The 15,052-nt window shown below is 38.0% G+C and overlaps 1 protein-coding gene across 1 annotated transcript in view; it reads right to left on the minus strand.

The window, feature by feature from the left end:
* INSC (INSC spindle orientation adaptor protein) overlaps positions 1–15,052 on the minus strand; it is a 103,322-nt gene that overhangs the window by 20,570 nt on the left and 67,700 nt on the right. The window contains exon 7 of the mRNA XM_086613505.1: positions 514–685. Within this exon, the coding sequence (XP_086469631.1) occupies positions 514–685 (172 nt within the window). The remainder of the gene's footprint in view (positions 1–513; positions 686–15,052) is intronic.

Raw genomic sequence — 15,052 nt, forward strand, 5'->3', positions numbered from 1 at the left:
GTAAAAGCTTGCTGTTACCTTTGCCTCATCTTACCATAGATCTGAGGCCTAGACAAGAAAGACAGATCTTTTATTTTCTTGTAACAACGCCCATAGATTATACTATACAGTACTTTTCCTCTGAAGTACGATACAAACGTAGACGCAGTGGTGAACTTGAGTTCTAGCAAGTTTAGAAAATACAACAGGCATAAAGGTTAGCAACTATTAGAAACAGTTCTTTTACAGACAAATATGGCACAGGAGGACACTTTGCTGTCTTTTCTGTGGCTCTAACAATAAAATTTCACCCAGACACTGTTTTGACATATATGGATAAATTCCGTTCAAATATAGACTGGAGTAAAAGATATTATGTAATTGCGGCACACCCTGATTCAGAAGTAAAAACGGCTGAGTTCTTTTATCTGTTATGGAAAGAATAGCAAACAGTATTTAGAGAATATTTGCAATGAAAGACAGTCCTACCCCAACTTGTCATTTTAACTGGAAAGACTCCCATAAAGAACTTACTGACAAGTGCTGTTACAATTTCTTCCATATTTTCCAGAAAGCTGCTGAGATGCTGAGTGAACGTGAGATGTGGAGATGTGATCTGCGCAATTACTGCCGCTGCTTCTGCATGAGTAGCTTCGGAATGGGTGTTATCGGTAAGAATGTCAGCCAGGCACAGTATCCCATCAACCTACGGAAAAACAATAGGTGTAGGTTGGAAATACTCTAGGAAATATTTCTGCAACCAAAGGCAGGGTTACAGTTCTCTTTTCTTGGCTGTGGCTAAACTACTCATTTTATTTTCAAAAATGACTTAAACTCGGTGGCATTTATGACATAAGAAGTTTCAATTTAGCAAATACAAATGAGTTCAGCATCAAAGTTCGTTGGCCAGCAAAAAGTCTTGCATTTCCTTCTCCCTCAATGCTTCTGCTGAATTGATTTTGGTCAAAAAAACAAATCTTCTCTAACAGACGTCTCAAGTTAAACATTAATCCAAAAATAGGCATTGATAAGCAGATGCTAAGTGCTACTATGCCACAGTCTCATTTAAGCTCTTGTCTCAGTGTGTCCCACTGCGAGACTGAAGCTTGAGGGTGCAGTAAGTTCTTCAGAGATAATTTTTTTTTTGCCTCTTTTTCCTGAATTTGTCACAAAGCCAATGCAGGATCAAAAAATACTATTAAGGAGACACCCTGGCCAAACTGCACCTGATGAGCTTGTACAGCTCTCACATTAAAGCTAAGTCCGTATATCCCTTGCTTACTTAGAAGAAAAACAGAAGAATAAGTAAAATGTACACAAGTTTATGCCTTTAGAGCATCTGAAGTGTTTTAAGCTCATTCCTTAGATAGTTTAAGCAGATGCCTCATATATGCACACTTTGCTCTGGATTATAGGAGACCCATTGACACAATGAAAGACTGCAACAGAGCATAGCTGTGGGACAGATTAAAGAGCAGAAACGTGTCATCTGTTAACGACCAAACCCAGCAAAGGGAGGCTCTCTATAGACAAAGACATAATCCGTGAACTTTCAAATTAACAGGACTATTTTTCTCCCCGTTTAACATATCCTTGAATAATTCATCACATTGTCAAGCAGGTAGGTAGATGTGCTTAGAGGTGACAGAGCATGAAGATTTATGTAATTTAATTAAGGACATGTTTATGTCAAATCCACATAAATTCACTAATTAAAATCTTTATATAAATGAAACTAATGCAACTATAGGAACAGTTTACAAATGATTAGAGATTTTACTAACTTGACTGAGTAACTGTTTTAAAAAATGACCTTATTTATTTATTTGAAGTTCTGAAAAAGTGTGGGGTCAATTGACTTGTATGTTATTTGGACACTATATAGACACAAAGAGGAGTATGAAGGCTTAGCACTGAAATATACTTTAACTTTAGTCAAACAAAAACAAACACACATTTGTGTTGCACACTCACCAAGACTCTATCTTAGGTCTCTTTTTCAGACTGCATGCCCTTTCTATTCAAAGCTTTCTCAGAGCATGCACATTAAGTCCTATCTGTTATTTCCACAAAGGGTATTTAGCAAATCTCTTATTCACATTTTTGTTATTTATTAATACAGGATGTTGAGTTATCTTAATTACTTATTCTGCAATGGGCATGAATTAAATTGTTTGATAAGCACTGGCAGTTACTGTATTTTACAAGAAAAGCTCTCAGATTGATGGGAGCGAAAATTACCCTCTGGAAGATCATTCATTGGGATGCACTTTTTAATAGGCAATAGACTATATCATTGAAACTCTAATAACATAGATAAATACAAAAGAAATTATATCTCTATTTTTCCTCAGATTACAAATGAGATTTAGTATAGAAACTCAAGTACTGGCAAGAAGAGGAAGAATAAATTTTCAACATTAAACTTTTTCTTGACAAGCTTTCAACATTAATCTACCTACAGCAAAATATTTCCTCCTAGTTATGGCAGAATTCTACAGCTTCAAACAGCAGATTCACATAATTCACTTGGCTTCAAGGTATATTAATAGATCTCAGTGTCAAGATTTAATATATGTCCTCACAAGATGATTTAGTAGCCAAAGTGTGCTAGACAATATCATATGCAAAAACCCCCAACTTTGTCACCTTGAAACCTCTCCAGATCACACCTTGTCTGGGCTCTGAAGGACACTAATAACAACAGTCAGTATAAAAAGTTAAATATATTCCAAGGCATTCAAAAAATACTTCACAAGAAACTTCTAAGATCTGGTAACAGGATACAGCACCCTTCAGCTCTAAATTTACTCCTTAAAATTCACTTGGCCAAATCTTATTCAATGACCTTGTCAAAATGACTTTACGGTAGTTTTATGCTATTTCAGAACAAGTAATGGTTTATGAAAGACCGGTACAAGCACATGGTTAGATTTTTTCCATCACCACTTATTGTTTACACTATAAAATACAAGCTTCTAACAATACAGGAGCTGTATTTAACTTCTAAAATTACGTATTTGATTTTTTAATTTACTAAGTAATTGTTTTTAGAAACTGGGAGTTGCTGAATTTTAAATAGAAGTGAATATATGTTTTTATTCAGCATAAAGATAAAATACATATTTTGGATCCATGAAAGCCAGCCCTAATTATTATTTCTCCTTTCTATTCAGAATCATGTAAAATACTAACAAATTCAGTCTAAAATTTGCTCTATACACTTTTGTCTCCCATCTTAAATATAGAAAAGAAAATAAAATAATTCTACTCCAGCAGGCAACACCATTTATATGTGTCTAGCAATAAATTTTAAAATGACAGGGGAACAATCTAATAAAAGCACTTTAACATCCAAAAAGAAATTGCTGCTCGAAGCATTTTTATAATTAGCTTTCACACTGAAAGGAACTTTGGATGGCTGCCCTGTTTTCTGTTTAATTTTGGTGAAGTAATCAGCTAAATGTCAAATCTGTTCATCACCTTGGCAATACAAAAGAACCAGTTAGCCAGATAATGCAAACAAATGAATTCCATGAATGCAACAAGATGTTGTGGAGATCCTGCATTTGAGGAATGGCATTCAGTAAATGCTTGATCACTAATATTTCAATATTGATAACTGGAAAAATGCCATGAACTCACATCCGTATGATCATAGCCCTGTTACAGAAACTTAATCCAAGTGACAAAATAAATATGCGACTGCTTTACTGCATAGATCAAGTCTTCTGGAAGGAAATAATTTCTTTTCTCAGCAACAGGAACCAATGAGTTCTGGGGTAGCCCTCTCTTCAGTATACCTGCTCTTCCTCCTAAAAAAATTTTAAAAAGCCTCTAGGCATCTGTTATTCATCCCAATACAGAACTTGGGATGAATTACGTTAGTGACTTCATGATTTGAAATATTACACACAACAAAAGTCTTAACTCTCTGCTTTCCACAAGGGGTATTCAAGGCAGGTTTTCCATGCTAGTCTGGGGACCAAGACATTATTTTTAATAATGTCTGTCTTCATTTGCATAAAATGCTGCCGAAGGCCTTTTCTAATACTATGACTTTCTCTAACATTTCTATTTGCCCACTCTTAACACTCAGACGATCTCTACACATTGGTAAATTTTCTTAAAGAGTTTTTTTTTGTGTTCTCTAAATTAATCTCCCAAGTCATCTTGCTGAGACTGGAAAGCCTTGCAGGCTGTCAGCTGATTTCCCTCTGTCAACTCCACGGATAACACAGTCTACAACTGGGTTCTTCTTGTAAGCAGCACCAGCAGGTTCCAAAGTAATTTTAAAGGAAAAATGGAAGAGAGATGTTGAGATCCAGATAAAAGCAAATGTGGAAACAAAATCACAAAGGGGATCACCTTAAACATTGTCTCAACCTTCCCAGGAGAGTAGAGGAGAATTTCAAAAGCAGAGGCTTCATCAAACAGTCAAGAACTGACAGATCAGAGTTGTGTTTGGTTTATACTTTCACACATGCTGTGTGTTAACACCTCCAACTTGAAGCTAGGACATTAACTATATAGGTGAAGACATGAACATTAGCAGACTAAATAGAAACTGCATACCTGGATAAAAACCGAAACACATTAAAATTTATGGGATGAGGAAGAGGGAGACAGAGTAGGAAGAAAGGAAAAATTATTGTATTCAGAAAACATTTGAATCCCCTGCCGAGCATTCTTTGAACACAATCTACTTCACTCCTCAGATCATTGCATGAACAATGAAGTCACTTCACTATTCTGAAACTCCACTGAAAATCTCATCCAGCAGAATCTATATACTGTTATTTTGATGCCTTTTCACTCATGAAATGAATTCCTGATCATCAAGGCTGAGGTATATCCTATGTCAACTTCTGTGACTTATTCTGCACCTATAGAAACACTACAAGTCTAGTTTAGTTTCTATGTTAAAAGGAAGGAAGGGGAAAGGAGAAAAGTATTCTCCCTTGCACACAATGATCTTTCATATTTGAACAGCTGCCCTGCCAAGTGCTCTGCAGATAAAAACTGCCTTAGCTCCACCAACTGAGAACTATGCTGATTTATACCAGTTGAAGATTTGGTCAGCTATTTTTAAAGTGAGATCATATATTAATAGAGTGATGACATTAAAACGTCCACAAATACTATTCCAAGTAATCAAAACTACTGCAGCAATTCTACAGCAGCAGCAATGACCAGTGAACAAAACAGTAATGATTTTTATAACTACTGCTGTACAGCAGTGGCCATGGAACCTAATTTATAAGCCATGTTATATGCACTACAGAATAGCATGAGGATGAATAAACATTGAATAGTTTCCTACTCAGTAGTTTTAAAACTGTTGTCAGTAATCTTACCTTTGTATCTACATTGGCTGTGAGTGGGTGCTTTGGTTTATGGCAACTTCAACTACAGCTTCCCTTTTAAACTTCCCTCCTTCAGAATGTGGTCAAGCTAATGAAGAGGTATTTGTTCTTCTTTGTGCTTAGCCATCAAGGGGCAGTGTGAAGAAAAACTGATCTATATAAGGAATATTGTTATATGGTGTGAAAAAAAACAACAGCTCAACTTTCCTTCAAAAGAAAAAAAAAAAAAAGGAGACAGTAGGCCGTATCAGCTTGAAGGATGCATTAAATGTGACAATGCCTAAGTAGCAACCTTGCAGCCATGCTGCAGGAAGAAACAAATTGCAGAGCAAGATGAAATAACAAGTTCCTTATTCTGGGCTGACTAGGAGTGAAAAAAGGATAAATAGTATGTAAACCTTTTCTCCCTATGAAACCTAGGGAAAGCAGTCAAGCAACCACCTCACAGTGCGTATCCTTTGGCACTCAGAGATGCTCTAAGCTTGTTGCAGACAGAAAGTACAACTGTTTGTCAAAGAGGTAATAAAGTTCTTTTACAGAGAGAATGCACAAAATCAGTAAGATCAAATCCAGACTTCTTTCTTGTCTTCAATTCAAGTATAAGGGAATAGCTGGCTTTGAACTTCCTCAATTTTGAGGACTGATATGAAGGGTAAGACAGTCTTTTAAAGCATTATTTCTGTAGCTGATTAAAGAAACTAGGAACTGCACTGCTATTAGCCTAGCAACTCACGTATTCCCACTCCCATAAATCACAGATTACATTGCTTCAAACTACCCTCTACAAACATAGGTGAAACACCCAAGGATACATCCAACTTTCCTGATCTAGTCCTCACATGCATCCAATTCTACAGGGTAGATGCAGAGTGGCTACAAAGGGTAGAAGGAGAAGAGATTGCAGATTAATTCACTTGCTGTTACGTAGAAGTCATCTGTAGTACAGATCCTTCTACTCAACCATTGTTGGTGCTTATAGAATTGGGATGCACTGATAAAACAGAAGGAAAACAACTAAGTCCAAATGAGTACAGTGGCGTGGAAAAAACAAACACATTTGCAAAGGCCTTTGTATTCAGCATTTGTTATATTCTCTTTCTCCTACTCTGTCACAGTTAAGATAATCACAATAATCACCCTGTTATCTGTAATCTCAGGAGCATATAAGAACAGAGGAGAACTATTTGTGTTCACATATGATAAAGTTAGAGATTAAATTCTTCAAGTTATGTGACACATGACAAAAGCCAAAGGTTTCTCAAATTATTTTGCCCCACATTTTGGTGGGCTGGGTATACTGGCTTGTTTTTAAGTTGCAGGAATCTATTCCTATTTGTAGGATTTTCTTGATATTTTCTGCATTACAAATTCCAGAAAGTATATGTTTGTTTCTTTTAAATAATGGATAAGGCTTTATATATCATACTTTGGGGTCTGAATTTCATTAAAATGAAGCCACATAGACAGAAAAGGTCTCGGCAACAAGATGAGAGGAACTGTCATGTGTTATGTAAGAATGCTGAACAAGACACTGGGACCTCAAGTCTGAACTAGGTAAAGACCATACATTAGTAGTTTTCACATAGCCCTCATTTTTATTTACCCTGGGGGATCATAGTTGGAGAAAAAGAAAAAAAAAACACCTCAACTATTCCTATAAACAAACAGGGGCTCCAGGGTTATGCATAGCAGGGCACTCCAGAAAATGAGATGTGCTTACTGAAAAAAACATGCTCCGATCATGTAGTTTTAAATAAATAATGTCATGGACACTTCATTGCATGAGGGCATATTCTCAAACACCTGGTATATGTCATTTAAAAACAAGAACACTCTTTCAACGTGTTTCATTACTTTGTGTTATTTAGGTTTCAGTGTGACAACATGGATTTTATTTTCAAGAAGTGTCTGTTAGTGTACCTCTTCATGAGAAAAAAAAAATTCCCATGAACGCCACATTTTTAGAGGACTCTCTTCATCTATTACAATAATGAGAAAGTGCCTCTATCCAAAAAGAGCAGCATGGAGGTCACAGTCAGAGAATCAGCCATTATCAGCTAATCTAACTCTTCACAGTGTCTTTCTTTTCACAGAGAAAATATCTGATAATCTTCTTGCTTGAATTCTGGATGTGTTTAAGTCGATACTTTCAAACATTAACATGATTATGCTAAAGAATTAACAAAAGGGCTTATTATTATTATTATTACTGTATTTTCGCATACAACTTCTCCTCTCATCAGATTAAGATTCTTGAACAGGTCATTATACCATGAAGTTAGAAACAAACGTAACTCTACCCTATGCTCAAAGTATGACAATGAAAACACTGCAGCAGAAAGTAGAGAATTACATTAGAAAGGTAGAGAGAGTGAAGGAGCAATGGAGATAGCATAGGACATCACTTTTTTTACTGTTACTTTAAATATGAGATTCTGCAAATGCATTCAGAGACAGATCCTTATGTAAACAATTTTCCTGCAAATATTTTTCATTTCAATGGCATCAGTTCCTTTAGCCTAAAAAATATCCAGAGTCTCTGAAATGCAAGGCCCCTACAATATTTGAATCATTTAGACACTAAATGCACCATAACAGTAGGACATTTATCTCATAGAATGTATTAAACGTATACAGCAACTTGTTAAGAAAAAATGTTTTTATGTCTAAATTCACATAATTGCCAAAGCCAACTCAGTGCTTCACCCATGTTCTTTTGAAAACTTTTTTTGCTTTTATGAAAAGCACTATGAGGCACCAAACATTAATATAATTGTTTGCTACATTCATTACTTCACAATGACTGTTCAATTATTTTAATAAATTAATTTAAATAAATTAGCTCCAGAACCGACCTTGTAAGTGCCAGATTTTTATTGCCGCAGAATTTTTACAAGCAAGTTATAGGGCTTTATGATAGCCATTTATAATGAAAACACTTACAGCACTTTAGCTATAAAACTTTTAGTGAGCAACTCAATAGGACTCCATTCGTGTTGTAATAACAACAGAGGAAATTGCTACCCTTATTCAAACAAGAATTTCAAAAAAGTAAAAAAGTAGTTTTCGTCTGGTGAAAAGTGATGGAACTTTACTGGCTGCAGCAGACTTTACCTATTTGGTCCTAAGATTCTTCTCCTGACAGTTAGGAAAATTTCCTTGGGTCTCCTACAAACATTGACTTATTTCTATGACTGCAGTGGCAATAAAATAATTTCAGAATTGCTTAAAGCATAAGAAATTCATGTTTAAGACCAGTTGTTTGCGTGGAATCTTTATAAGCTGTCATAGGTCTGCTATAAGCCATCGGGTAAAATGATCTCAGAGGTTTTTCTCTCCATTAACACCTCCAATACCACTCTTTGGTCAAATATAGTTGCTATATTGATTCTATGTTAGAAGAAATAAGGACAATGTTAAGAGGATGAGAAAATGGAATATTTTAATCAGTTGAATTTTGGTTTTTCTTCTACTCAATATTGTTTGCTGCCTTACCAGGTCTCAACATAAATAAGCATCCTTATTGAGGATAAGAAACATGTGTAAAGTTAAGCTAGTGTTTGAACACTGCATTGAAGGAGGAACGAAACCACAAATTCGGTTACACTTTCAGTAGAGATTATTTTTTCAGCAAGGAGAGGTAACTACAACATAGCACTTTGACACAGGGGCAGTTCCAATCTGCATTCAAAATAATATTTGCAAGTCAAGCTTATTTTCATAAACTGATCTCACATCAGAAAGCCATGTCAGAACTCACTGAAATTGAACGTACCTAATGAGCAGATTCCAGCTTCAATAGCCCCAGATCTTCTCCAGTTATTTCAGATGGAAAAATGTGTAAGCATTATGTTACGACAAACATAAGACCTCAATTTGTCATATTTTAACTAAGAAGCTGCATAGACCTCGGAAAATAAGCATGTTTTTGAGGAAAGTCCCAAATACCATTCTGATTGTGTCATCCAACCACTGCCTGTTTTCCAATAGTGTCCCTAATCTGCGAGCCAGTTTGTTCACTCTTTGAATAATACTCACAAGAGATGTTATGACAGAAGAAACCTAAAAACTAGTGAGTACTAAATATTAGAATTCCCCAATAACATTCAAAGTTCACTTCACATAAGCAGTAAAAACTCTCATTCCATATTCCAAATCGACCTAATCCTCCAGATCTCTAAAGCTCTGCACTAGAGATTTCATGTGGTCAGGCTTCATTCTCCCACCTGCCAGTCTGTAAATAGGAGAAGAAGATCCATTGCAGCTCTCCATAGACTGGTACAGGGCTTCCCCCGGCTCCAGGAGAGGCTCCCGGGGTTAGGACCTATTCTATTCTGTTTCCAAAGGACGTGCAGATAATGTCATGGGACATCTAGAAGAGATACCAGAAAAGCGTGACGACTAGACAACAGGGGTATAAATATGTCACTCCGAAATCAGAACTACCAAACACTTGCGGCCACAGATTGCAACTTGAGATCAAAGTATGCCAAACTTTTAGAAAGAGTTCAAATTCTGCTAAAGATCAAAGAGTCTGGGAGAAATAAAATGCTATTTTGAAGAACAGTGCCTTACTAGACACTAGAATGAAATAGCAGCCTAGTGGATTCTCTCCTGAGCCTTGCCTGAGTGCACTCTCCCATTCCACAGCACAAACAAACAGAGTAAATGTCATTTGCTTGGGAATACATTTTAGAATAATTCAGATTGTAAATAAAATACTAGAACGGAAATGTTTTTACATTTCTGCTATACAGCTGACAAAGAACAAAAGGAAGAAATAACTGTTAATGTATTTCTACTTATATTAAGATAGGAAGCTCATTCAGCCACCTCGCTCTGCACAGCTGTGTCCAGCTTCATTGGGCAGCAGGTAAATCCCTGTCCACATTTTTCTCACCCTTGAGAAAGTGTTGCAACGGGACTGGATAGCTCTATAAGCAATGATAGCAACTGCTATGGAAAAGCCAGCTCAAAGTCTGTGTTATATTACTTCCACTACTTTTTACCGGAGATGAATTCAGCATATTTTTGAAATTTACTTTGACTGATATCTGATGAAGAAAGTAAGCTATACAAAGCAAGACTCAATATAAATGAATTACGTCAGATTCAAAGCCAACAACTGTTCTAGGGGGAAAAAGATTTATCAGTGAAAATAATTTTTTTAAACAAGCCACACATTTTATTCTTGCTTGTTACTAGATTAGGAGCCTCTCAACAAAAAGTTCAGGCCAGTATCTCTAACAAATCTTCTGCTCTCTACATATAACTTATTTCGAAGGAGAGATGTTCTAGTAAAGATCATTCAAAACTTTTTCTTGGACTGAGTGTCTGTGCGCTAAGAACCACTGTCTGTCTCACTTTCCATGAAGAAAAAGCACACAAAAGTCTTAGTTTCAGACAAAACGTGTCAAATGTGCCTTGCAATTCAGGCACATTAATCATATGACAAACAAAAGTCTTATTGTTCCCCAGTGAAGTTAGAAGCCATCAATAAAAGTCTTTCCACAGGTTCAAGACCTAGTTGAGCTAAGAACTGTTTCACATCCCATATTGTCCCAAATTTCACTACAGGTCTTTACAGTTATGAATACTCTCAGACTGCCTAGACACCTAGATGTTCTGTTCACAGTGTCTGTTCTGAAGCTCTGTTTAATAACCTAAGCAACAGTTGTTACATTGAACAAGTGAGCTTTTGTTTTCAAAATATTTACAGAATTGTCAGTTCTTGAAGAGGGTTTGTGTGTGTGTGTACATACAATAGTGAACATCATGGGGTTTTAGTCTGTGACTATGCTTTTTCCTAATACCCAAATCAAATACCAATAGCATTTATTTCCATATTGCTCTCCAACAAAATAATTTCCATATTGTCAATAGCAAAGATAGCAGAAACATTGTTGGAGTACTCTAATTAAATGCTTTCACTCAATGCCTTCAAGCAGTTCTTCCTGCAAGTTGATGGACAAAAGTTTGTCACAATAATGTGAAATTTTGTTAACTGTGAGATCTATTAAACGACAGTATGTTTACTAGATGTGCCTCCACAGTCCCAAACCAGCTAGGTTACCATTTGTATGTACATGATATTGCACTTGAATATATACACATTTTAAATGAGTTTCCACTTTGCTTTTGTTTCCTGGCACTGCTATGTCATTCTTGGAAGTTACAATGACTGGTTGACAACTTTACAGAGCACAACTTTGACATTTATCATTTAGACCCTAAACCGAACGTGTATGTTTATGATAGCACTCTGGCTTCAGCAGAGCAATCTAGAGGCGGGGTTTAAATCTTTTTCTAAAATACTTTTTAAACTGCATTGTAAACTTTTAGTATGCATATGTCATGGTTTGATGTGGAGGGGGGGTGGTTCTGGTGGCAGGAGAGGGGTTTTGCTCCCTGTGACCTCCCCGGTTTTGGAACCGGGTTAGGCTTGGTTCTGGCCACCAGATCAGACTGCCATCCCCCTCGGGATTGAGCCAATAGGGCACCTCTGCGAATTGCCCTATTTAAGTCAGGACAAAGGGACTGGAAAAGGTGCTTCGCCCAGGATCGCGCAGAGAAGGGAGGAGGGCACTGCCCCCGCTCCCTGGCTCCCGGCCGGGCAGCTGCCTGCGTCGGGCCGGCGCCGCCCACGGAGAATGGCGGCGGCGGAGCCAGCTGGGGAACTCGGGGGCACCCCACTCCCGGGGTGCCCACTGGGCTGAGTTCACCTGGAGAGGACTGAGATCTGAGAGAAACAGCTGCATCGACACCAGGTCAGTGAGGATGGAGCGGGAGGAGGTGTGCCGGAGCCGAGTTTCCCCTGCGGCTGATGGTGAGATAGCAGGCGGCCCCCTGCAACCAGGACGGCCTCGGTGGAGCAGAGACCCACTCGCAGCCCGTGGGGAGAAGATGCCTGAGCCTGAGGATGGTCGTGTTGGGGTGCACGACAAGGCAGAGAGGCATCTGGAGTCTTCGTGACAACCCACGCCGGAGCGAGTGGCTACAGCTCCCTAAGTATCCGAGACTGTGGTAAAGCCCACACCGGAGCAATCTGTGGGGAAGGATTGTTTCCAGTGGGCTGGACTCACGCTGGAGAAGTTTGTGGATTTTTCCTCGTGGGTTGGGGATCCATTGGAGCAGGGGAAAAGGGTGTAAGGACTCCTTCTCCTTTAAGAAAGAAGCAGCAGTAACAGCACGGAACGAACTGACCTGCACTCCCCCAGTCCCTGCCCCCTGTGCTGCTGGGGGGAGGAGGTAGAGCCGGGAGGAAAAGGAAGGGGGGGGGGGGAGGTGTCGGTTTTAAGATCTGGTTTTGTTTCTTTCTGTCCTCTCTCAAGTAATCGGTTTTTGTTTCCCTTTGTCCTTCTAAGTAATCATTAATAAACTGTTTTGCTTTGAGAAAAGCTCTGCCTGTTTTGCCCAGGACCATGGTTGGTGGGTGCTCCGTCTGTTCTTGTCTCAACCCTCAGTCCCTTTGTTTTTTTTTTCTCTCCTCTCTACTTTACTGGAGAAGGAGAGACTGTGTGAGTTTTAGTTGCTGGATCAGCCTAAAACCACTACAGCATCCAAAATTTTAAAAACAACACATTTATTTCTAACTAACTGTCAATTTCTACTTAGATCTTCTCAGGTCCAAAAATCCAGTCACCATGAACTCTGAAGATTCACTAGTCACATCGCAGAGCAAAGTACTTTTAGAGCAAAGTAGATCCAAACTACCTTCTAGATGGTCCTTGTCATGTCAGAAAGCTAAGGCTTCCCACTCCTTCCACACAAAGCCTGCAGGGTGTCTCTTTGTCATCTACACTACTAGCCATTATGGACTAGTTGTCCAGCTGCAACAGAGATATTGGCAGGGCTTTTATTGATGCCTATGGCTTAGATCCTTTGTTGTCTTACTGAAGAGCACCATTAACCAGAGGTAAAATACAGAAGTCATTACAAACCAAGAAGAGTGGCCAAAGTAAATGCAAGACAGTACTTAATCCAAAGCCTGAAGGATTTTAAGAGAAAGCAGAATCACGTTTCTGTTCAGAACAGCTGGCCACAAACCATTCTGCTTAAAAAAAGAAAGAAAAAAAAAAAATCTAATCGGTCATCTTTTAATGAGCTTGAACAACCAATCTTTCTTAATTCAATTGTAAATCTTAATCTATGTTACTGAAAAGGTCTTTGACTGTTATATCCTTCCCCATCTCTCTCTCTTTTTGTTATTTTCTGTTTCCCACAACTCTGAAATGCCATTTATTGATATAGGCTTACCCTGACCGGCTGCTTAGGATTAGACGTCAGCACCCAGGTTTTTTAAAGAAACTAAGAGGGAAAAGGAAAGAAAAAAGCCAGCATCATGTCTACATAAAAATTACTTCCTTTTCCATTACCACTTTCAGCAATTGCCATACTCTGTGTCTTTTTTTTCTTTCCGTGAGAAAAATCAATTGTAATTACATGAGTATGTCTCAATTACCCGTCCTTTTTTGGGATTAAAGTCTTCATCTGATTAATTGGACTTCTCTGTCCTAATGCCTTCTCCAATGCCCTAGATCCTAGATGCCTTACCTTCTTTATACATTTTGTGGCAAGTCCTTCATTTTGACTAGTTCATACAAGACAGAAAACGTAGCAAAGAAGTGGTAAAACTTTGCCAAAAATTAGATGCAAGTGTGTTATTTCATGCACATGAAATAATGCACACAGGGGAACAGCGCACAGAATTTTTACTCAGAGTAACGTCAATATCATTGGCAATACAACTTAGATGGCAAAGCCAGTAAAGGTGCAGAGTGTGCTTCTCAACATAATCTCACGCAGTAGCACAGAAGTGCCACGGGCTGCGGAATTCAAACACTACCAGTTCCCTGGGGCACAGTTCCTCAAAAATCCTCGTCTGAGTAAGGGGAAAAGCAATTTGTTACAGCCTTTAAACACGTACAACAAAATCCTCTAACAGGAACAGGAAATCAGGAGACATATGGTTTCATCCATGAGTATTTCCTAGGTGAGATCCTGTGACTTGTAACTCAGTTCTTCTTTCAGGATACAAGATGAGATGGGAGCAATCTTTAGAGAGTAAGAAAAAAAGGTGGTTTATGGCTTTTAATAATCTTGCTAAGAACAAAACAAGTAACCAGCTCAAAAACAAAAATTGCAAACCTATTCTAACAGCTCTGATTTGCTTTTCCTGTCATTATAATTCCTTTCTCAATCTAGGCAGTAGCACAACATCATGTTCGGATCAGCCACGAAGTTCATGTCAAACATTTGAGGCAGCTTCTTTTGAGTAATTTAATTTTGCACTCACACCCTGTGCTATAAAATGAAGATAAAGATCTACTTACCTCCTGCCACATAATGCTTGGATAAATGCCATTGTAATGATGCTATCTATTATCATTAAAATAAGCAGTCATTTCTCCAGAAATTTTGAGACTGCATCTTACACTGATTAGTAACCTAATCAACAGAAAGTCCTAGTGACTTAATGGGATCACTTGCAAAATGTAGTACTGCAACAGCGACAGAGCATGTACTTAATAAGCAGACTCTTCTGCCTAATGACTTTTGCGCCTATGAAAACAAGTCCAAAGATTGTAAATAAACTGGTCCAACTTCTCGTTCTGCCTTTCTTAAACTCTTGACTGCAAAACAACAATTACTTCAACATGCTTTCCTGCATCCAGCCTCTCCTTGCAGATCTATAATAATTCCAGCAT

This window comes from Tauraco erythrolophus, chromosome 6, assembly GCF_009769465.1.
Source record: "Tauraco erythrolophus isolate bTauEry1 chromosome 6, bTauEry1.pri, whole genome shotgun sequence".
NCBI classification, from domain to species: Eukaryota; Metazoa; Chordata; class Aves; order Musophagiformes; family Musophagidae; genus Tauraco; species Tauraco erythrolophus.